This window comes from Aspergillus heteromorphus (assembly GCF_003184545.1).
Source record: "Aspergillus heteromorphus CBS 117.55 chromosome Unknown BO70scaffold_3, whole genome shotgun sequence".
Classification (NCBI taxonomy): domain Eukaryota; kingdom Fungi; phylum Ascomycota; class Eurotiomycetes; order Eurotiales; family Aspergillaceae; genus Aspergillus; species Aspergillus heteromorphus.
Genome location: NW_020290408.1, coordinates 1,013,722 through 1,037,203, shown reverse-complemented (window position 1 = coordinate 1,037,203; position 23,482 = coordinate 1,013,722). Strand labels below are relative to the sequence as shown.

At 52.1% G+C, this 23,482-nt stretch overlaps 5 protein-coding genes and 1 non-coding gene across 6 annotated transcripts; 4 read left to right on the top strand and 2 right to left on the bottom strand.

Moving 5' to 3' along the window:
• The first annotated feature begins 2,653 nt into the window (after window positions 1–2,653).
• Window positions 2,654–2,725, top strand: BO70DRAFT_t50. The gene has a single exon. It is a non-coding gene; the product is annotated as a tRNA-Glu (tRNA).
• Window positions 2,726–4,974: 2,249 nt separating this feature from the next.
• On the top strand, window positions 4,975–5,894 carry BO70DRAFT_359054 (uncharacterized protein). Its single transcript, XM_025542447.1, has one exon. It carries the CDS (start codon window positions 5,009–5,011, stop codon window positions 5,567–5,569), a length of 561 nt encoding a protein of 186 aa, XP_025402898.1. The 5' UTR covers window positions 4,975–5,008; the 3' UTR covers window positions 5,570–5,894.
• A 7,543-nt stretch (window positions 5,895–13,437) lies between these two features.
• BO70DRAFT_133616 (uncharacterized protein) lies at window positions 13,438–13,825 on the bottom strand. The gene has a single exon (XM_025538062.1). The coding sequence runs from the start codon at window positions 13,750–13,752 to the stop codon at window positions 13,516–13,518; it is 237 nt and encodes a 78-aa protein (XP_025402897.1). The 5' UTR covers window positions 13,753–13,825; the 3' UTR covers window positions 13,438–13,515.
• Window positions 13,826–15,944: 2,119 nt separating this feature from the next.
• Window positions 15,945–18,002, top strand: BO70DRAFT_284488 (MFS transporter; the record flags this gene model as incomplete). The annotated part of the gene is made up of 3 exons (XM_025539127.1): window positions 15,945–16,038; window positions 16,214–17,132; window positions 17,198–18,002. The coding sequence occupies 3 exons, from the start codon at window positions 15,945–15,947 to the stop codon at window positions 18,000–18,002; spliced, it is 1,818 nt and encodes a 605-aa protein (XP_025402896.1).
• A 303-nt stretch (window positions 18,003–18,305) lies between these two features.
• Window positions 18,306–19,188, bottom strand: BO70DRAFT_133606 (uncharacterized protein). Its single transcript, XM_025538061.1, has one exon. The coding sequence runs from the start codon at window positions 19,137–19,139 to the stop codon at window positions 18,609–18,611; it is 531 nt and encodes a 176-aa protein (XP_025402895.1). The 5' UTR covers window positions 19,140–19,188; the 3' UTR covers window positions 18,306–18,608.
• A 616-nt stretch (window positions 19,189–19,804) lies between these two features.
• BO70DRAFT_133597 (Zn(II)2Cys6 transcription factor) lies at window positions 19,805–23,466 on the top strand. The gene is made up of 3 exons (XM_025538060.1): window positions 19,805–22,334; window positions 22,385–22,437; window positions 22,492–23,466. Exons 1-3 carry the CDS (start codon window positions 20,093–20,095, stop codon window positions 23,419–23,421), a joined length of 3,225 nt encoding a protein of 1,074 aa, XP_025402894.1. The 5' UTR covers window positions 19,805–20,092; the 3' UTR covers window positions 23,422–23,466.
• The last annotated feature ends 16 nt before the right edge of the window (window positions 23,467–23,482 follow it).

The window sequence follows — 23,482 nt, the reverse complement described above, 5'->3', positions numbered from 1 at the left end:
GTGCAGCGCAAATCACTGCACTGCACGGTATGGTATGCCCACTTGGGAAAGTAATGAGAGTGATGCTGGTATGCTTCGATCAAGTTAGTTTATGCTCACGTGCGTGGGAGATGACAGTTGAAGGAGTCGGAACCTGGTTTCACTTGAGTCAGGCAACAGCTGCTGCATCACCTACATCCAAGTCCATACTCGTTACAGCATTCGAATCCTGCCATGTAGATGGCCATGACTCATGGGGAGCAGGATGATGATGCAATGTCGCCAGACCGCTCAAGCGGAGAGGAGAGCTTCGCTGACCGGGCCGGATGCACTTGCCTACTACATACATACATGCTACCGTAGGTGACGGTCGTCTGGGTTACTACTATGGCAGACAGCAGACAGTCAGTCGTCTCTCTGCCTGAGAACTAATGTGGCCAGCCCGCCACAGCCGGGCCCATGGCACCATAGCACCAAAGCCACATGTATCTAGTGTGTAGACGCAATATGGGAACCCTTGGTAACCATCCACCATCTACCTAGTATCTACATAGTACGGAATATGTACCCACACGGGGGGACACCGAAGTACTCCGTCCGTACCGTAAACCGAACGAACCCATCGAGATTCGCGAGCGGGCTTGCGATCTGGACCGCGCTCGCCCCAGGGTGGCAAATAGATAGCTAATAGCCACAATAAGATTGTGGAGATCATGACCCCCCGGCGGGCGTCGAAGGATTTCTGATTTCTGGACGTGTCATATTCATCATCGGGGACTAGATGTCTATCAGGCAAAGAGCGGGACAATAACCGGATGATTTGGCGCTAAAATTATACTTATCCCATCAAGTGGGGATAAGACTTTTCATGCATGCACTAGACATATACAGACAGACAGGCACAGGTGTTGCTCTGTAGATACCTGGGTGGTTCAATTCAATTCAATTCAATTCAATTCAATTACTTACTTACTGTGGTTGTCAACTTGTCAGTTTTACCTAGGCTAGGCTAGGCTACCTAGGCTAGGGCATCATCCAACGAAGGTCGGGGTTCAATATACTTACTACTGTGTATACTGTGCCGCCCGCCGGTCATCCTCCCGAATCGAATATCCGAAGGGCTATCTAAAAAGGAACACGAACTGAACCTAGCCTGATAGAGCGAGTGACTAGCCCGGGGTTCTTGATTTTCATATTTAGTATTTTTGGGGCTCCTAGGTATCTAGGTAGGTAAGTATCTATGTCATCATGACAGATATCCATCTCATGACATCTCAGGGGTTTCCCGGGAGTGAGTGAGGATGAGAAAAAAAAAAAAGTGGAGATTTGAGATTTGACATCCCCGATTCCCTTGATATATCAAAGTCCCAGAACCTAAATCTGGGTAGAGTTTCTGGCCCGCGTACGGAGTACCTATCTAAAGTAGTTATTACCTACTAGATAGATAGGTAACTACTCCGTATGTAGGCATTAGAGATGGGCTAAGTCAGTAGGTAGTTAGGTCAGTTAAGGGAGGATGCCTAGTGTCCGAATCGGGCCGACTAGTAACTACCATTTCACCTTTTCATTAATATTCATTCAACCTTTGACTTTTTAGTTTTCTGCCTTTACCCTTTCTTTTAACTGTCCTCCTGGGGTTCAGCTCGGCCAAAACCGAGAAATTCCCAGTACGTAGTAAGTACTTTTGCTCGACCAGCAATCCCCCCTGCCCCGAAGGATCGACCTCGTCGGTTCTGTCCAGTCGAGCTTGCGCTAGCTTATCGGCCGCCTCATCTTGGATGATGCGGATGCAATGTATGTACCTAAGTACGCATTTACCTATGTACGTAGATAGATTTCGGTTCGGGTTCCAGCCCGGACTTTGAGTCGATCACCTGACGTGTATGCAGCATCTCGGATTCGGGGAGGGAGGAGGTCTGGACCATCCAGGTTCTAATTCCAATTAGAAATACGGATCCAAAAAAAAAAAAAAAAAAAAAAAAGGAACCAGGGAGATACTAGATAGGCACTGCATCGCTCGGGAGAACAGAAGGCCAGCCTCCCGGGGGGGGAGGGGGGGGTCTAGAATAGGATCGCGGGTGAGTCAATGTTGGGAGAAAAATGACAAGCATGGAGTATGCGTCGATCCTGCACGAGTTTGCGAACTTGCAAGGCCTAGATATGCTTTTTCGGAGTGGGAGGGTCCGGACCGCACATTCCAGCCCTGACACTCTACCATGGGACAACGCATTCTTTCATTTGTCTTTGTTGTTGTTGCCGTCACCGCCATAAGAAAGTTGTTGTGGTTCGATGCTGTGTTCGGCCTAGGACTGCAATGAGGCAGCACATAGAAATGCGCGCAGTTGCAGGCGGCGCAACTCAGGTGGTGCCCGGGAAGCTGGCTTTCGGCGGAAGACGGCGATGTCCAACGGGCTGGAAGCCATACCGACAGGTAGAGAGGCAGGCTATGTATGGTAGTGCGTGGTGGTGGTGGGGGGGGTTTGTGTTTCGTTCAGGCACCGACTGTCTTACTCTCAACAAGGGCGTTCGTAGCATCAACTTAGCTACCTAACAGGGCCTCGTAGTCTTCGAATGACACTGCAGCGCTACTTGCATGATCGGTGTTCCATCATGGATAGGGTGAGGGCTAGTCAAAGTTCATCAAGGTAAATTTCGGGCCGTTATTCAACAAGAATCCGATATGGTGTAGTGGCTAACATCGCCGTCTCTCACACGGCAGCCGGGGGTTCGATTCCCCCTATCGGAGCACAAATCTTCTTTTTTGCTTTTTGAATTCCGTTGTTTGATTGCTTTATTTTATCCTTGCCCAACGGTCTCGAAAACGGTTGCTTCGTTTGTGCGATTGCCGTGTTGTTCTCCGGTTGCCTCCTCGGCGGTCAGCGCTGACAGCTGTAACTGTTCCAGGCAAATATCCGAAGCAACGCTAGATGGTTACACGTTACTATCAATCATCCGCGATCAAGCCAGCCTGCGTTTACCTGCCAGGCTGCGTAACGGACTAATAATTTCCTTGATAGGCAAAAGGTCCAAAGTACGCAGTACTAATGCCAGCCACGGTGACACCGTCATGCTCGGTGCCTGTCGCATCAGATGCTGGCAGCAAGAAGCTGGTCAGGTGGTGTCTAATTAAAGCGTACAAGTGGGCTCACTGGCTTGAGTGCCGCATTTGTGGCACAAGCTGTGTGACATTGCTTGATTACCCAACCAGCATCCTGATGTGTGTCCACAGTCGCACGGTAGTGGGCCCCTCCAACTATTTTCCTATACCGGTATATCTATGCCTTCGTAGGCATTCTGGATCGATGGACGTGATGAAACGCACATATACATATCTGCATGGATGCAGGATCTGTCAACCTCGTCCGGCCACCCAGACCCATCAGGGGGTGCTCTGTAGAGCATGCTTCCACGACAGTCCAGCTGCAAGTGGTGGCAGAAACGTAACATTCGGGTCGAGACAAGGAAGATCATTCCTATAATGCCAGTCTAAGTAGGCCTCGACCACCCAACACCGCGCGCCCGATGCGCGGTCTCGGGTGTCGATGGAGTGACAGATCGACGTGGAGTCTAGGCGTAACACTGGTCCATCTTGTTTTGAGACTATGGCGGTGTTCACAGCAGGCCACCTGCATGACAATGCCATTGGCCCACGGTTGTGAACAAGGATGCAGTAGTTCGGCTGTCACAAAAGCAAACTAGAGACGACGCCTGCAAATCAACGTTTTCGATCCGCGAACATTAGTCATTTGTGCTATGTTCACTAGCTAATTACCTACTTGGTTAGTTGATTAATTAGTCCAAAGTACCAGGAGGGGGGGTAGACTTCCTTACCGGCCTATAGTGTGTTTTAAGGTTAGAGCCCATTGTTACATCCCTGTCGGATGTTACGGGACACTCATGCATTCCGGTTGATGGATGTGTAGATGGAAGGCCGAGGAGATGCGCACGTTGGGGAAGGAGGGGGGAGACCAGTTCGCGACAGCGGCGCATCATTTCCAACCCATGTCGACGGCTGGACGCCTCCATGGATGGCTAGCCCGTCGCATCCTTGAGAGTTGATAGAGTATATACAGCCGTTCGACCTGGCCTGAGGCTCCGCAGTGGAGCGGATGTAGGATCCAGCTAGCGTCGCAGGGGCCTGAGCGAATGGGATCGTGTTCCTGGTGCCGCCGGAAGGGGGAGGATGGAATTCCCCTGCAGCTCACATGATCGCAGCAAAGCAGACTAAGACTAGTCCGATGGGCGAAGCCTTCAAAGATGGGGCGGAGCTGGAACGCAAATAGTGCGCCGTCTGGAAAAAGTCAAAAGGCGGGAAACCGGCAAAAGAGGAGGAGGACCGTAGAGGACCGTAGAGGACGCGATCCATCCATCAGACCAAAGTCAAGACTAGTACCAGTCGGGCGTGATTGGAGATCAGACCCATGGTCCTTGATTGTTATCCGTCACCGCGGCACCGGATCCGACATCCCGTTGGAGACCAAAGTCCTCCTCCTTTTCGAGGTCTGGACTTAACTTCCGGGAGGTCGACTAATTTGTCCGCTTACAAAGGTCCCCTTCGTCCATCTATCATCTATCAGACGGTGGAGGTGGACGACGAGTATCTAATGACCAAGTTTGCCACCGCCGGAGAAGGATGGTTATGGCGTCGCCAAAGGCGGTTCGCAGGTTCCCCTCCTTTCCCCTGTCTGTTTCTTCGACAGCAGCAGGGCAAGCCAGTCAGAGTTAGTGTTCCTGGACTGGCACCAGGAGAGAGGGAGGGCGCGATCATATAAGATAATTAATATAGCGCTGATGCACTCCGTAGAGCATATCCAAGTATGGAGTAGGTAGGAGGTACGGAGTAGTAGTAGGTACCACTGTGTTATGCTCAGTGTCATATGTATTGCGGTGTTATGCCTGAGGCACAAAGCGGGCGGGGTTCCTCGCCGCCTTCCGCCTTCAGCTCCCTCAGCCGGAGAGCAACACCCCCCCCTTCCCCCCCCCCCCACCCAGCTCCTGATATCATAATCATGCGGATGTAGCCAAAACCATGGCTTCCCCTCCCCTCATCGGACTCCCGAGAATCTATGCCGGCAAGGGGAATAAGTGCGTCCCTCCGACCAACGACTTTCTCCTAGGGACCTGGCACGTAACCCACTCGAGCCTCCCGCTCTGGAAGGACAAGCGCAACGTCAACATCACCTACGAGCTGCTGCCCATCGACTCGTCCGGGGTGATCAAGCTCAACGACATTGTTAGGTATCAATCGATCGGCTCTGAGAAAATCAAGTCCGTCCACGGCGTGGACACGCCAACGCCCGGTGATCCGGGGGCCTGGGATTGGCGAGGCAAAGGGTGGCTGATGATCGCGAGCTCACACTGGGAGTGTCTTGGCTTCGGTCATGCGGATGACGACGATAGCGACAACCAGTGGATTGTTACTTTCTTTGCCAAAACCCACTTCACGCCGGCCGGGATTGACATCTACTCCCGGAACAAGGAAGGCCTTCCCCAGACCACTGTCGATGCCATTCTCCAAGCCCTCCAGGAGCTTAGCGTCAGAGAAATCTCAGCGCTCGCCAACAGTATCTTCCAGATCCCACACGACTAAGAATAAGAATACAGGCTAGACTAGCTAGATGCGAAGCCAGTTACCTATGTTGCTGCGGTCCGGTCGGTCCACGTGTTAGAGACATCCACATCCATCATCATGCTGCTACCTGCCTCATTCGTGATTCTTTCTTCGGATAGATGGATACTTGGCGACAAGCAACTTCTGCCGCCTTATTCTGTTTATAGTATACCTACATCCTTATATCCATTTTGGGAGATCCAATTTCCCGGTAACACATCTACCTACCTAATCGAGCTCACCTACATCACCGCCGGTGGTTTAAACTGAGACACGCTCAATCATCACTAAAGTACTTACTAGTAAGTATGTATCTAGTATGTACTATGTAGGGTGTCGCTCCTCCGTATCTTAGTAGGCATGAGCCTTACATGATCCGTCGGCCCGGAAGTTGTAAGAGAAAAATAAAATAAAATAAAATAAAAGTAGGACAAACGCGTGCCAATCACCGCGCAGACAACCCTTTCTATCTCGCATCCAAACAAGTAGATAACTTGCGGTCACGCCTCGACAATAATAATAATAATAATTTCAATTTCCATCCCGTCCCATCGCCTGCTCGACGTATGACACTAATTAAGGTAGGTAGATACTTGACCTGAAAATCCCGTCCCTGCCGAGTGGATTGAGCTAACCCGATCTGAGCGTCATTTTCCCCCTTCGCTCTTGGAATTGAGGTGGAGCCTGGAGCAGCCAAAGGAGGAGTAAGTAGATAGACTAAAGAAGGACTTGTTTTTTTTTTGTTGCCCAGCTCCTCCCTCGTTGCGATCCCGTATCTAGATACAGATAGATAGATAGATATATTACCCACAGTGGCTAGTCTAGCGAGTACTTAGTGACAGGAAGTCAACAGGTCACCTGAGTAGTGAGTGGTAAGTATCTATCTATCTATCTATCTCTATCTATCTATCTATCTATCCATCTACTTTAGTACTTATTCGGTCCGTACTTTTTTTTTTTTCTTTTGCCGCGCCCATTCGTTTCCCCGCCGAGCCGGCGGCGCAGCGGCTGGTTGTGTTGTGTGTGTGTGTGTGTGTGTGTGTGTCGAATGACGCAACAAATCAAAGAAATAGAAGAGGCGGACTATCTATCTAGGTAGGTAGGTAGGTGGTCGGCCATGACTCTACAAAGAAGGGCGATGGTTTCACATCCAACAAATGTGCCCATCCACTGGAGCCGGCCTGGGTGCGTTTATTGGTTCGGGGAGCCGCAGCCGGTTCCAGTGTACAAAGACCTGCGGTTCAGGTAGGGTAGCCGGTGGGTTCGTACCTCTTTTCTTCGCTTACGGTACCTTTTCGTCGGGTGCCACTCCCCGGGACTTCCGTACCTTGGGTCGTTTCAAAAGTATATCCATAGTCCCGACTTCCCTGACGTTGGGCGATAAATAGGTAATATTACTGATGGGGTAAAGGTTGATGATGAGGTCGATGGAAACGGAAGGTGGTCGGTCAGAAGAAGATGGATGGGTCTGGTTATTATTATTATTATTATCGTAGATACCTACTTAGGTACCTACCTAACGTACCTACTCCGTAGTTACTTCTTCCTTCGCTAAGACTCGTGTTGTTTGTTTGATTAACTTGAAATTTTCCTTGGATTGGGACTTAGCTCGTGCCACTGACTCGAATCGACCTGGAAAAATGGAAGGCGAAAGTAGGTAGGTAGGTGTAGGCTGTAGGCATCTACCGGTACTATCTATCTATCTATCTATCTACTCCGTCCTCGACATAATATTTTAGCACGAAAAGCGAACGGAATATCACCGAGAGAACCCGCGACAAATGAATGGAACGCAATGCGTCGAATTGACCCTGCCATCGCAAAGCAGCAGTAAGTAAGACTAAGCAAGTCCGGAGGGACTTCAGGATGATGATGATGTTCATCAGCCTTCCTGCCGGCTTACTGCATGATACATAGTAGTACTCCACAATTGACCGGATCATGTCCGTAATCATGACGGTGGACAAGGGCCTTCAAGGATCTCAAAAAATGGACCACGATTGCTACTAGGTAGGTAGGTAGGTACGTACGTAGTCGACTAGGGAACACACGGTAACTGTGTAAGCAATTGACCCGCCACAGCCGCACTTACAGTTGCTCTTGCTTGCTGCTGCTGGTGCTGGGTGGTGCTGCTGTTGCCGCCGATCGATCGACCCTTACCGAATTGTTGTCGCCAGAGGACCCGGTAGTGGCATGATTGATAGCGTAGCAGTAATAACTTACGCTGCCCGTCAGTGATTGATCCCCATAGTGCCGGATTCTAGAAGGATTCGATACATTTACTCAACGGAGTAAACAACTGTATTGGGGGTGGAGGGGGACCGCCCGAGGAGGGCGCGCGACCTGAGCACGTCCATTTCATTACATACCGCCTAGTTTAATTACTTTGAAACATGCGTCCATACGTGGACGATACACCACCGCCATTACTAGGCAAGCGGTTAGTGTTACCACTTACCAGACACGCTGAGACGGCACTGACACATCGGGCGACTCGAGAGTGGTGAGTGTGTAGTAAGGCAACAGGAGATATGGGAAACGAAACTTAGACAGATTTCTAATCAACGAGGAGGGGCTGAGACAAAAGGTCGCGCGAGAATATGAGATTGGCAGACGGTACTCTCACCCCGTATAGGGTAGTCATCAGTGTCCCAGAGCATCTGAGCGACTGACTGTAGAGGCGGACGTCACAGGCAGCGGACCCGACACTCTGGGCGGGGATTGCGCCTGTACTCCGTAGAACGCTCCACAACAGACAGGAAGCGGGTGGCTTGTCCCTCCCCAGCTGATTATTTTCAGGTGGGCCATCTGCCAGCTGCTAATAGTATGTACCGTGCCCGGAATAAAGATAGCTGGCTAGCTATCGGGTCCCGTGGACAGTGGTGAAAACGATAAGATAGATAGATGGATGGAGGAAGCGCGGCAGCAATTAAAAAAAATGAGTGACATGCGGAAAAAAAAAAAAAGAAAAAACTGAGAAAAGGAGGGGGAGGGGGAGGGGGAGGGAGGGGAGGAGGGGCATCAAGGGAAAGACGACAGAGAGAGGGCAGACAGAGAGCGTCATGCGTCAGTAAGGCATGGATCGATGATTAGATAGACAGAGTGATGAAGAGCTCACAGCTGAGTGTTGTTGCAGGATCTTGGGCGAATCGGAGAATAGGTAGTACGGTTACGAGGCGATAAGAAGGCGTCTGTTTCTTGAGAGGTACTTGCCCTCGACGTAGTATATAGTACTATAGTCTATTTATCATGTTGGGTGTATGTACTCCGCAGGCGGCAGTATATTCATCGCAGGTGTGATGATGATGATGATGATACCTGCACGATATGTCGTTGACTCGTTATCCAAGCTGACAGGCAGCCTCCGGCATCTTCCTGTCGGACTGAGAGGGATTATCGACGGCATCATGGGCTGATGTTACTGTTCCTTCCCCTCAGCCTGGCTCTGACCCCCATCTGCTCTGTACACCGCAGCAAAACCGATGTACCGCGGGGCAGCCCAATGCCCCGCCAGTGCGATAACCAGAGGCGCATGTAGGTCAGAGGTGGTAGCAATCAAACTGCCTTGCATTAGGAGTTGATCATGGCCCAGCTGTCAAAACGGAAAACCGCTTTCCGAAGATTGCTGCCCTCCTGCTAGCTACCTAGTCCTATCGTGGCTGTGTTGGGTCAGGTTGGAGGGAGTGCTGGTGCTGCTGGCTTGCGCTCACCGTATGTTTCTCGTCGCTCCCTGCAAGGCCGACCAGGGCCCTTTCCGTGAACACTGCCGAGGCAGGCACGCATGATTCAAGTCAAGCAGCCACGACGGCCTGCCATTCGATTTCTGCCCAAAGCAGTAGAGCAGTGCCCCCTCCCCCCCCCCCCCCCCCAAAGGCCTATCAGGGCGGTCGCTGGTGAAATAAACACACCCGGGCGATGCAGCCAACAGGGTAAAACAAGCCGGGATCTTGACAGACGTTGCCAAACAGCCTCTCTGTCCCGCAGTAGACAGGGATCGATGCAGTCACATTCACTCCTTCACTTGCTGTCCCTACCCAAGATGACTGCAAGCCCCTCCTTCCCCCTTCACCGCTTACTGCCGGGCCCTTGCGATCCACGACGCTTCCCCCTCCCTCCCCACCATTCAACCCATCCAACCCATTCAACGGCCACAGAGGGCTCTTGCACCTGCAGGGCATCGGCACCGGCACCACACCAGCGTTGTCCGGATAATTCTGCCAACAACACATCAGTGCCAATGACCAGGCGGTCATCAGCAGCGCCTGCAGCTAGCAACAGCTAATCCTCTCAGGGTCCCCCTTGATCACCCAATCGCCCCGTGTTTCGCAGAGCTGCGACGGGTCACGCTCTCACATGATGCGCAGCAGCACGTACGTACCTGATAAGAGCTAGTCGCGTCGCGATGACATTTCACCGTTCATTTTCCTGTTTCCCTCCGAAACGTCCGAATGGATATCAAGCTGGACACGACCATGGTCACTCGAGCTAAGACCGCTGACCATGGTACACAGTCCCGTTCGTTCCCCAGGTACCATGTATGATGTTTTTGAAGCACGTCATGCAGACACCGCCAAATCATGGGCTGTTTGGGTCAACTGCGGATGTTTGAAACCCAAAGACGATCCCCCGTTTTGTCTGTCAAATAGTAATGATAATAAGACCCCCAATTAATGAAAGAAAGAGGAGAGAGAGAAAAAAAAAAGAGGGGTAAGCCATGTACATTCCACTCAATGCAAGAAATGCATTCAAGTCGAGGGAATCCTTCGACAGCACGCACGTCGTCGCAGAAATCCCTGGGCAAACCAATCGGGTCCCCCAGGGAAGCTCTGGTATTGGCCTTGAGACCCGACATTTCCCTCGTGCGCATCAACCCGGGGGGCAATCACCCGCCCCCCGTCCGAGACAATAAATTTTGCGACGGTCGACTGCACGTTGGGATTGTCTGTCTCGGTTGTTTGCCTACGACATGGCCGTGTCCACGGATAGGAGGGAACCTTGGACGGTTGGACCCAAGGGTCAGACTTTAGGTTGCATCCCTCCGCGTGGTGTAGGGCATGTACCTACCTACCTAACCTAACCTAACCTAACCCGCCTTACCTGGAGTCGTTGGTTGCACTTTACCCTCCTCGGCATACCCTGGAGCCCATCCCATACTCTGGAGTTACCTGTCGGGTTATCAGGTTTCCATTCAACGGTCGGGGTCGCTGACTGTTCCCATTGGTCTCCTCAATGATCCCTTAGCGCGTCGGCCGGCTCAGCAGCTGTCTGTCACTGTTGTCAAAGTACGATGACGTCGTATACCGCTCCCCCCAGCCTTCTCTCTCTTTGACCGCGTTTATTGTCCGCTCTTCATGCCGTGGACTCTTCCACCCCCCCGGTTTTCGCTGGGCAAAGGGCGGATGCTAATGGTCGATCGCCCGTATCAAGAGTGCCCCACCGGGCTGGCTATTCGCAGATGGTGATACACCCACTATGGTGGTCAAAAGATCACTTGCAGCTCGCAACCTTCCATTGTTTTTCTTCCCCTCTTCTTGACCCTCGTTTGGCTCGCGTGGCTCCAGATCTGAACCGCGCTAACTCAGGCACTATGAGATCCACAGCATGGTACTATTACCTTATGCAGCGGTGGTGTATTACCACCACCACCACCGACTCTTTGCCCGTCCCGGAGTCCTCCGTAGTCCGTACCTACCCTCCCCCTTCTGTACACCGTACCATACGTAACGTGCCGAGATGGAAGACTGGAGCAGAGGATCTGGAAAACAGATTCCAATCCTTTGGTCCTTCCCACCTCCGCCCGCCCTTAGCGTTGCTTGTGTTCGGGTGGAGCGCTCTTTAGGTTCCGGTCTGGTCTGGTGCTAGTAGTACCGACGTTTTGGATAGACGGGACGGCGTTTGGCCAATGACAAGAGCATTAAACCGGTGTACCTACTTAGTTCTTAGGTTGATGTTTTACATGTTGGAGCCCTACTCGATGGCCACGCAATTGGGAGGAAACGGCAACAATACTACCTTAGATACCTACCCCGTAATAATTGGAGACGGGAGGTGTCAGTCTCGTTGGCCCATACCTGATGGTAAGTAAGTTATGTATCAGGAACGGACGGACTGTGGCATTACCCGCTGTTTCAGGTCGGAACACTAACAGATCCAGGCAACACGGGGAAACCGCGAACGCTAGCCGTTTAGCTAGCAGATGGAAATGACGTCAAAGGAATCCGAGGCAGTATGGATCGATCCCACAACAAGAATCGTCCGACGACTGCCCGCGACGCGACCTCATACCGAGTAATACTTAATACCTAGGTAGGTATCTCCAGTTCGTCGACGAAGGGTGGAGAAAATGAGCGGACTGGGTTTTGAATGTTATTGTACTCCCACCTACCTACTTACGCCAGGACCCTGGCGGCCATCAACAGAAGCAGAAACGATAAAGTTCGTCCTGAAGCGCCAATCAAGCATCCTTGATCATCCACCGGCTGCAATGCCGCCTGCCCTCCTCGCTTCTCGGGGCCTTCGATTCTCTTCTCTTCACCAGTTTAAGAAAAGCCAGCCCTTGCTAGCCATCCCCCCCCCCCTCCCCGGAATTTTCCAGGTACCGTAAGGTTACCAACCATTCCCCTGACGAGGCTAATATGACCTCCTCCGCCTGGACTCTGGACTCTGGAGTACTCAGTAGGAGCTGGGGATCGCATTAAAGTTCCGGAGCTTTTGCTTTAGGAGCCGGGAGGCCATTGTAGCATTAGCATTCGCATTAGCATGGTCAATCGAGGCTAGCAATGTTAATGAGGACGGTCTGCTGGTGTTCTAGCGTGCTCCAGGGAGGTAATACTAGAAACATACGGTCTATCTAGATACAAGGCCTCTAGGGATGGATAAGGTCCCTTGGGGGATTGAAGATTACCATTAGCTTATTAACTTGGAGACTCTTTCTTAACCATTGAACCATCCCACTTTTCTGACCGGCTTCCCTTAATGCTGGTTGTATGTATTGGATACACTGTCCGTACAGCGGTATTGAACCTGATGGTATTGCCCGTGTATGCACTTTTCCAGTTTCCTCTCCTTTTTGACAGGGTGATCGTACTAGATGTCAATCAGTTTTTTTCTCCCCGATCACCCCGTTTCGGCCTACCTCAGGTCAACTTTGGAGGCGATGGAATAATAGCGTCCTTTCTCACCGTAAGGGCTGGGGGGTCGATTGCTCACCTCCATCTAGCCGCCAACCCCAGTATCAGTCCCACTTTGGTAAACGGAGAGAGATGATACTGCTGTCTGTCGCCCTGTGTTCTCTCTCTCTCTCTTTCTTTCTGTCTGTCTGTCTGTCTCCGCCCGCTAATTTTTTTTTTTTTTTTTTTTTCTTTTTCCGTTTCCCTGTTTGATTTTCTTTTCATCTTTTATCTGTTCTACTCGTTCTCTGAGATCCCCTTTCCCCTACTCCGTAATCCGTACTTGCACTTGTGCACTTGCCCAACCCCTCCTCCCCCTTCCCCGATCCATCCATATCAGATCACCAGCCTCAATTCCGTCTGACTCTACGCCTTGGGATTTCTTGGCTCGACGTCGGTACCGATGCTTACCTTACCCAGCATCTCCCGTAGCACTCCCTCCCCCCGTCCTGCTCGGTTCTTTATTTCAATGTGGTTTTCCGTACCGAATTCACCGCTTCTTAGGTACTATTATTCGCACTCCTCTTCTCCCCCCCCCCCAATCAGGGCCATCTTTTATGTTGGTTAATTTTTCCTGTTGGAGAGTCGGACGGGAGTAATTTTCTGACTGTTGAATGCTGTCATTATTATCGTTGGTGTCTTTGTTTGTCCAACCTCCAGGGCCGTAGTGCGACCACCTGCCGACCTGTGGTGGAGCTTTTGGCCCTCTTGATACATACATTTTTGTAATTTCGAAAAAAAAAACCGATCCCCTTTTCACCTGTTCCGTCGACTTATCAAGCAGGAGAGTGGGCACCCGGCTAGCTCTTCCAGAATTCCGCTGCGGTGGACCAGTTTCTCGGTAGGGGAGGGGAGGGACAGCTGAGTGTGTGTGCGCGTACTGTGTAAAGTAGTAGTAGATAGGTAGATAGATAGATAGATAGATAGATAGACACTACTACTGTGTCTCTGTAGTGCGCACAGCCAGTCGCCTTTGCTCACCCACTTACTCATGGTCCTCCCCCTAATTGGGATTTGGGGGCGGGAGGGGAAAAGAAAGGGCTCTGTGACGGAAGGTGGGCTGGAGGAGGTGCTGTTAGATCTATCATCTCACTAAGTCACACTAAAACCAGACTTCTGGAAAGCCGATCATCATTGCCTTACGGGCCAATTTAGCGCGCTTCTACTCCGTAGCTGACTGTTCCCCGGAGCCCGGGGCTCAGGTCCATGGATCTTCTACCGGTCAATCTGCGGCGGCGGCTCTGGAATGGGGCAATTTGCGGTTTTCGTTTGTTCTTTCTTTCTTTTCTGTGTCGCTTTTTGTTTTCCCCTGTACCCTCTGGTTCCTCTTTTTCTTTTCTTTCCCCCTTCTCTCTCTGTCTCTCTCTCTCTCTGACTTTTTCCCTGTTGTGTTTTCTCTCTTTTTTTTTCTTTTTTCTTTTTTTTTTTTTTAATTAAATTAAATTTCCTTTTAGTATTTCCCACCCCCCAGTCTACCTTTACTCCGTAGTCCTCTCCCACTTTTTTTTGTCAACCCCTTTCCCTTTTGGCCTCTAGTGTGGTCTGACAGTAGGTAGGTCTGGTCGATGGATACATTTCCAGCACCGATCTGAATCTGATCTTCCCCCTATGACATCTTTATTTGATTCGACGAGGTCGATTATTTTCTCACTATTAGTACCAACTGGGACAAAACCGCTGACTGATTTTTCTGTCCTGTAAGGAATCGAAGGCCATACCGCTCTTACGTCGAGGTAGGTAACCGGGCTGTTTCCCCCCTCTCTGCTCTGCTCTTCCTGCGTACTGTGCTGTGCGTATTCCGGTAGGTCGTCGTACTCTGTAGTAGCAACCCCCAGAGTAGTTTGGTAGGTAGGTACCTGAAAGTGTGTCTTCGGCCCTGCCATTGGTTGCACCCCTTTCTTAGATTTCTTGGATTCCGGTTCTTCCTGCTGCTCTCCCTTCCGCCTACGGGTCCTAAGAATATGTGGTGCCCCATTATTTTGGCTTGTTGCCTTGACGGCCGTGTCAGATGGTTCCGATCCATCTCTCGTTCCCCTACCTCCTCCGCGTACTGTGGTGGTAGCTAGCCCACCCGCATCATACCTTAAAAAAATAATTAAAATCGAAAAAATTGGACTTTCAAAATACCCCAAAAAAATATTCTCGAAATAATAATAATATCAAGAATAATAATAATATTAACCAAAGTGGATCCGGTTATTCCTCAGCTGTTTGCTGTCGACTGCATCCTGCATCCTTTTGTACAGCTGTGACCAAAATGGGCTTGCTCCATTGTCCCATACTTACTATCTCGAACGTTGACGTTTTTAGTCTTTTCGCCTGATCACATATCTAGATTATCCACTTCAAATACATCATTTAATCCCCTGCCCGTCCAGAGTCTCCTTTCGGGACTTTCCCACACTCCGCTGGCTTTTTTAAATACAATCCACTTCCTCCTTGGGCTCCGGGACTTTCTTCCCCTTCCATCGGTTGCGAAGTTGCCCATTCCAGCTCTATATCTATCTACACCCTCATCCTCTCCTTCCCTCTAGCCCTACCCTACTACCACCTCCAGCCATCCACCACCATCACCACCACCATCAACCAACTTACCTGAGCCCACCTACCAACCCATCATTGCTATCCTTCTGCCTCCTGCCAATTGAATTGGACTTGGACATCGATTACTGACCACCATTCCCACTCTCACACCCATTCCCTTGTGGCCTCTTTCAGTATCGACTGGGGCTTTCTCTCAACTCAAACTTTGCGTCATTGGATTCCCTTGCAGTTACACAGTCTAGCCGTTTCTCGGGAACACACAACGGAAAATAAAAACAAGAACGAAGGATTGGCAGCATCGATTTTGCGATTTGCGACAGGGGGAAGAAATGTTGAACCCCCTTTAACCAACGGTTCCTCCTTTCTTCAATACAACGAACGATCTTATCGCCATAGCATTCCCTCCCTTCGGTGAACGGTGGAGAGAGACCCGCCGAACGAACGAACCAACTAACGAACGAACGAAAGACACCCCCTCTGAACCTTTTGGCACCTCATCGCCTTGCTACGATCGAGTTCGATATTAGCCAGAGACAGTGCCAGCCCGATCTTGATCCCTTTTTGCTCGCGTTCGAAAAGAACCCCGAATTTTTTTTTTCTTGGTTGAGCGAGTGCGCAAACTCGGTGACCGCTCATCCAACATGTTCAAACGACCGTCATGTTTACAAGGCCGGCGGCATGGCGAGGACACTGGTGATTGGACCGCCTTTCCTGTACGCCAGCTCTTTGTGTTAGGTACGTCTTGACTGCTTCTCTTCGCGCCCAATTTCCCTCCGGGACTGGCAGATTGGGATTTGTTTGCTCTCGGGTCTTTTTTCGTTTATGATTCATTTAATTTCCCTCCCCCTCACCTCTCCTGCCCCCTTTCTCTCTCATGCGCGCGCCCAATGACGACTGACGGTTATACTAGCATTGTGCCGCATCTGCGAGCCAATCGCGTTCATGTCGATATTCCCCTACGTCTACCAGATGGTCGAATCGTTCCACGTGACCGATAACGATCGCAAGATTGCCCTGTATGCTGGCATGATCACCTCGTCCTTCACGTTCGCCGAATTCTCTGCAGGCATGTTCTGGGGTCGCATGAGCGACAGGATTGGCCGGAAGCCGGTCCTGGTGATGGGGTTGATTGGCACGGCCATCAGCATGGTCGTCTTTGGCTTCGCTCCCAACTTGGCTACCGCCATGGTCGCCCGAGCCCTAGGAGGACTGCTGAACGGCAACATTGGCGTGCTTCAGACTACCGTCGCGGAGATCGTAACGGTCAAGGAGCACCAACCCCGGGCATACTCCATCATGCCGTTCGTTTGGTGCTTAGGGTCGATCATCGGACCCGCTGTGGGTGGTGCGCTGGCACAACCATGCGACAACTACCCTTGGCTATTCCAGCGTGACACCATCTTCGACCGGTTCCCGTTTCTGCTGCCCAACTTGGTCTGCATCGTCGTCCTGGTGTCCGGAGTCGTTGTGGGCCTGTTGTTTCTGGAGGAGACCCATCCGGAGAAGAAGCACCGCCGCGACCCTGGCCTGGCGCTGGGCAATTGGCTGATTGCGAAAGTCTGGGGTTCACCCGCGGAGCTTTCCCACGCTACTGACGCCAAAGCGGAAGCAACCGGAGACGACGACTACTTCGACTACGACGCCGTTCCTCCCCCGGAGTATAGGAGCACCGAGAGCTCTCCCCGCCTGAGCCCCGTCAAGGAGTCCGACTCTCCGCTGTCCGCAGATGACGACATTGAGGGGCAGATGAAGGGCCAGCCGTCTGCCACCCCCAAGGCCTTCACCAAGCAAGTCATTTTCAACATTGTCGCCTACGGAATCCTCGCATAGTGAGTCCTCTCCTCCTTTCCTGTCCGCCCCTCCTGTCCTGTACTGACGTTCGGTCGCAACACAGCCACAGTGTTTCCTTCGACCAGCTCATGCCCATCTTCCTCAGCACCCCCAAGCCCGACGGCGATGTCATCCTGCCTCTGAAGTTCACCGGTGGCCTGGGACTGGCCACGAAGAAGATCGGTTTCATGCTGGCGGTGCAAGGCGTCTATTCCATGATCGCCCAGCTCTGGCTGTTTCCATTCGTCGTCCGTCACTTTGGGACCCTGAGAGTGTTCCGCTTCGTCCTGCTTGTGTGGCCACCGCTCTATCTCATGGTCCCCTACCTTATCCTCCTGCCCGAGCAGCTCCAAACCGCCGCCGCCTATGTCGCCTTGATCACTAAAATCACGCTGCACGTCATCGCCTTCCCCGCTACCGCAATCCTCCTCGCCAACGCTGCCCCGTCGTCCAAAGTGCTGGGGTCCATTAATGGCGCGGCCGCCTCAACCGCCAGCTTGAGCCGTGCCTTTGGCCCCACGGTCACCGGCCTGCTTCACTCCAAGGGTCTCGAGAGTGGATACTCCGTGATTGCCTGGTGGGCGTGTGGATTCGTTTGCGTTCTTGGCGCCATCGAGAGTTTCTGGATGGAAGAACCAGAGCGCGAGCAGGAGGCGGAGAAGAAGGCCGAGTGCGATGACCTGTCCGTCAACCGGGAACCTCTGCGGGGCTCGTTTACTGCAGGCAAGGAAGACGGCACCGCCGAAGAAGTGCGGAGATTGCTCTCCTCGGCGCGGACCAGCATCGATGACCTGGACATCCCCAACGTGGATTTACTGCAAACAAATCCGCCCTCGGAGTCCGAGCGTGACAAATCCAACCAGGCTTAGGCTTTAGCAAGCTCCATGTTTTATTATCCGAAGTCATCATCACGTCTCCATTGACTTCTCTTGCATTGTTTGAATTTCCTCATCGTTTTTGCTCTTTTTTTTTTTTTTTTTTTTTTTTTCCCATTCTATATTTCCTTCTCCCTCATCGACATTTATACCTCTCTGAAGCTCGCATTGCGTTTTCCTATTATTATTCCCCCCCTTTTTTTCTCCGCTCTACTTCTTCTGTTCGCCATATCTTGCTCATTTATCATTTTAACCCGGTGGACTGGCCTGATTTTTTTGCTGGTTTTTTTTTTTCTGTTTTCTGTTTTCCTTTTCTTTTTTGGCTCATTCTCGCGATGAACTTCTCTTTCTATCCTTATGTTTTAGATCATGATTTCAAGATTGGGTTGTCATGGCGCAGTATATAGACCGGATGCATCTGTGACAAAAGCATGGGGGTTGGCACTGTCTGTCTTTTGTTTTGGGGTTACTGTCGGGGGGAAGGGGGGTTCATTGGGCATACATGATTTTCATGCATCTGGGAGGCTCTTTGTCATTACTGTTATATCGAAATATCCGGAAGGCAGAATTCATTGCTGGAGCAGGGGCGGGGGACAATCATCAATCATGATGATTACCCTCCCCGGATTCCTTGTTGTCATCATTTTGAGACACAACATATATATCTTGGTCCATTGTATTTCCCCTAAGCGGTTGTAGGACTTCCACAGGGAAAAAGAGAAAAGGAAAGAATAATTTCAACCGATGGGATGATCGGAAAGACTCACTCCCCCTCTTGTTCGGTTCGATCGATCGTGGGATCTGGTCTGAGTCTGACTCTGAGTTGTCAAATTCCTCGCCGAGTCTGACGAAGGGTAGCAATGCGACCTTCCCCTCCCCTCTCTCCCCCAACCAGTCAAGATTGGCAGACATGCCAGCTGTAGCAGGGCCGGTAGTGCGGGGGGTGCAGATGGGATCAACCGGGGGTGGTTGAGAGGCACCAATCAATCGTGACTTCTGAACGGGTTGGGACGGAGGAATCCTGAAGGGATGGTTTAGGTGGGCTAAGCTTGCGTCAATGTTTCTTCTAGTCTGCAAGCGCGGGGAGTGACCTGAGCGCAATGGAATTATCTTGCCATTGCTGCTTTTCATCGAATATCCAAGTATTAGCTAGGTAGTTTATACTGACTGCATCGGCAAGGTTCAAGGTTGTTGTTGACGATGGTTCGGATGACAAAGCCATAGTACTGTTAACTAACTAGTTAGTTACCGCCGCGCCCCAGCTTATCGACAGCCAATCAGGCCTCGGCCCCTCCAGAAGGTGTCACGTGAAGTGGCGGTGACAAGTAACGGTATTGTCACCGCCCACCACCGCCCACCAACGCCCTCAATTGATCATCTCTCCTGCCCTCCTGCTCTCCTGATCCTCTGCTCCTCTGGAGCATCGGGATCGGTTGAAGGTCACCGTCATTATCTTTCAGATCTATCACGGTGTCTCGATTGCTGTCTTCCTCAGGCCAATGCATCATAACCTCGCTTCCCCAAGTAAGGCCGCTCCGACTGACGTACGTACGCCTCTTACTAGTGCCGCGATGGAGGCACTAACCACGATACTAATCGCTCCAACCTAAGGTACCGGACCCAAGTGCCCTCCAGAAACTCCACCAGAATTTGCCCTATCTCGACTTCCATGCTTGCTTTTTCTCCTCCCTTCCCGTCAGTCGTCCATAATTTCGCCCGGTACCGCCCCAGCCTCGCTCGCTTCGAGTCCCTCCGTCGTGACAGGCCCTCTCCGTCATGCGCCGCGATTGTGCCCTGTCGTCCAGATAATATCGCTTGCCGTCCCTATCAGCTCGGGAACCCATCGGGACAGCACTGGCGAGCCAGCTCTCCGTCGAATCGCTGTCCCCGGATATCGACGCGGATAAGTCCGTCCTCGATCAGAGAGACCAGCACGGAATACATAGCGCATGACTTATCATGAATGCTGATTCGTTCCTGGATCTCCGGTATACCACCTCCCCGCCTCGCTCGACCGATCGCAGAATCCTCCCCTCGAGACATGGTCGCACGCCCGCGCGCTCCCCCCTCGTACTTTTCTCGCCATGCTGAACCCGGATTCTCCGCCATCCCCGGCCTCCCTGGGGAGAAAACGTCCACACCCGTCCACTGAGCCTGCTGAAAACCCGTCCGAGCCGTCGGCGCAATCCCAGCAGCCCCCTGCCAGCGATGGCCCCGTGAAGCTGCCCTCCGCTCCCTCTACCTCTGTCTCTGCCTCCGCCTCCGCCTCCAATTCCTCTTCTTTCCGCAATGTTTCCGCCTGCAATCGTTGCCGCCTACGGAAGAACAAATGTGACCAACGGCTCCCGCGATGTCAGTCCTGCGAGAAGGTTGGCGTCCGCTGTGTTGGATATGACCCGATAACGAAACGCGAAATCCCCCGCAGCTACGTGTACTTCCTCGAGTCTCGCGTGGCATACTTAGAAAAACTCCTGCTGGATCATGAGATAGAGTACAAGGACCCGGTCGCATTTGACGAGGAAGAGGCTGTCAGAGTGGAGGCCGGATTGGACACTGCTAAAGCTCCGATAGTCAACTCGGAAGGCTCGGGTTCTGCGGGTGGCGAGGAGGCCGTGGATGGAAGTGAAGGATGGGTGAAAAAAGAGAAAGATGGTGTCCTACAAAGAAGAGATAAGAGCAACCAGAGTGGTCAGGATTCGGAAAACAACCAGGATCCTCACAAGGAAGACAATTGGAGGATACATAACCTGGTATCGAACATAGGGATGGTGTCCGTGCAAGGGACGTCCGATCCGAGATACCTGGGTTCGACGTCTGGTATCTCCTTCGCTCGCGTGGTTTTTGCTGCCGTCAAGAGCTCCGTGTCAGGAAACGCTGCTGAGCGCGCGCCAATGCGCCCTAATGAACGGCTGCCGCATAGTGCTACGGGGACAGGTGGGAGTAGCATGCGCGATTCTTTCTTTGGGTTGCAAACAAGACCAATGATGGAATGCGCGGCATTCCCAGACCGAGACCTGGCCGAGAAACTGGTCAATCTCTATTTTGAACACGCCAATCCACAAATGCCCATCCTTCACCGGACTGATTTCATGGAGATGCTTGATCGTACATACTCGCTAGATGCAAATAACCGCTCCCCTCGCAGTCTCTACATTCTCAATATTGTATTTGCTATCGGTGCTGGCATCATCTTCGAGGACAAACCGTCCTCAGATGTCAAGCAGGAGGATCGCGACCACTCGCCGTCTTCGTCCACTTCCAAAAGGCCTCGGTTATCAAGCCACCAGCACCAACCGGAAGAGTACCATGCATCCGCTATCGTTCACCTGGAGTCTTTCTTGGGTAATACTGCCGCCGGAGATGGATCGGGCGCTCTGGAAGAGCTACAGGCCGTGCTTCTTCTCGCTAGTTTTGCCCTTCTTCGACCTGTGGCGCCTGGGCTTTGGTACATTGTTGGTGTCGCCACGCGACTGGCTGTTGACCTTGGACTTCACTATGAAGATGGAACGGACCTTGATACGCCTGGAGAAGAGGGGTCCAATCGCACACCAGCCAAGAGTGCGGGTAAGTCCAAGATGCGTATCGACACTCGCGAACTCGGGCGGCGCGAATGGGTCCGTGATCTTCGCCGGCGACTGTGGTGGTGCGTATACAGCTTCGACCGTCTAGTCAGTTGCTGTGTTGGCCGTCCTTTCGGCATCAGCGACCAGGCTATCAGTACCGAGTTCCCTTCCCTGGTGGAAGATAAGTATATCACCAAGTCGGGGATAGTAACGCCCCCTGCCGGCGCTCCGAGTTACAAACACTCAGCCCACCATTACTTCAAATTGCGGCTCTTGCAATCCGAGATTCAGGACGTGCTTCAATATCAACAAGCACGCTTCATAAAACAAAAAGCTCCGTATGGGAGCAGGAGACATCTACGTCCCGATATTTCATCCCCCTTCCTTCAAGGCTTCGATTCCTTCCGATCCTGGCGCATAGACATTCACAGGCGGCTGGTGGAGTGGCAGCAGAGTGCACCCACACGTCGTGATACTGGTGTGAGGTTTCCTCCCGAGTTCCTCGAATTGAACTACTGGCAGGCAGTCATCATGCTCTACCAGCAGAGCTTGACGGTGCCCGCGGAACTGGCAGACGAGATGATGCCGGCGGAGGATGTTTCAAGTCCATCATTCTCCAACGTGGATGAGGCGGAAGACGAAGATGACATCTATTACAAGGTCGCAGAAGCTGGTCAAAAGGTGATCCGCATTTACCGTCAAATGCATCGAGTGCGGCTGGTCAACTATACCTATCTGGCTACACACCACATTTTCATGGCGGGTAAGTGAACGGGTCCCATCGTTTGAGTATAACCTGGCTAATGATTTCAGGCATCTCGTTTTTATATGCAATCTGGCACTCTGCCCTGGTTAGAAGCCGCCTGGTATGACACCCTTTAGTTTCTTGCCGTGTGGCTACTTTTTCTAATCGCCTACAGACCCTCGATGAAGTGGACTTCACTGTACTTGCAGCAACGTCTGTTCTTGGGGACCTCACGCACAAATGCCCACCCGCAGAGGCATGTCGCGACGCTTTCGAGCGTATGAGCAAAGCGACTGTCCAGATGTGTCTGTCTACAACTGGGTTCGGATCCCAGGTCGACCTAGCCCGGATACAGGCCGAAGCGGCAGCACAACGACAGGCCAATGCTTTCCAGGCCAACCAAACAAGACAATACGGAGGACACTCCATGGACCATCGACAGATCGCCCCCTCTGGCGTGGCCCGGCGGCAAGGCCAACCACGGCCATCGCGCCCGGTGCCACGATTCGACATGAACCTCGGAGACCTATTCGGCGAAAGCAGCACCGCAGCAGACCGACCAAACAACGGACCTCGAAAGCCAATGCCGTACCCTGTCCGATCCGACATGCCCGACTCTTCTGCGCCCAGCTATTCTGACCGCGCAATGCGCCCACACCCGCAACGAACGCCCTCAATGGAATACTACTCCTATGAACACCCAGCCTCTCCACAGATGAAGCCCCCACCCCCCCAGCAACAACCACAATACTACTACGGCAACTCCCCCCAACCAAGCGCATCGCCCAACAGCGTCGGCGCCAACCCCAACCCCACCCAATACCACACCCCAGACAACGAGCACCCGCCGACAGCCCTCATGGACTTTCTCGACTACGACCCCACCGCGGCGGACGGCCACGTGCCCGGCTCCGACGAAAACGCCGAATACGGCCTCCAGGCGATGCCCTCGTTAGGACATGGCGCTGGTCATAGCGTCGGGATCGACCTCGGATTCGGCATGGCGATGGACTACCAACATGATTGGCGCGAGAACGCCAACTACGACATCCTCGAAGGTTACTTTTTCGGTGGTGCCGGAAATGGCCCGCCTGGTGAGGAATAGATCAGATTACCTATCAATCTATCAATCTATCAATCACTCAATCAATCAATCAAACTGGTGG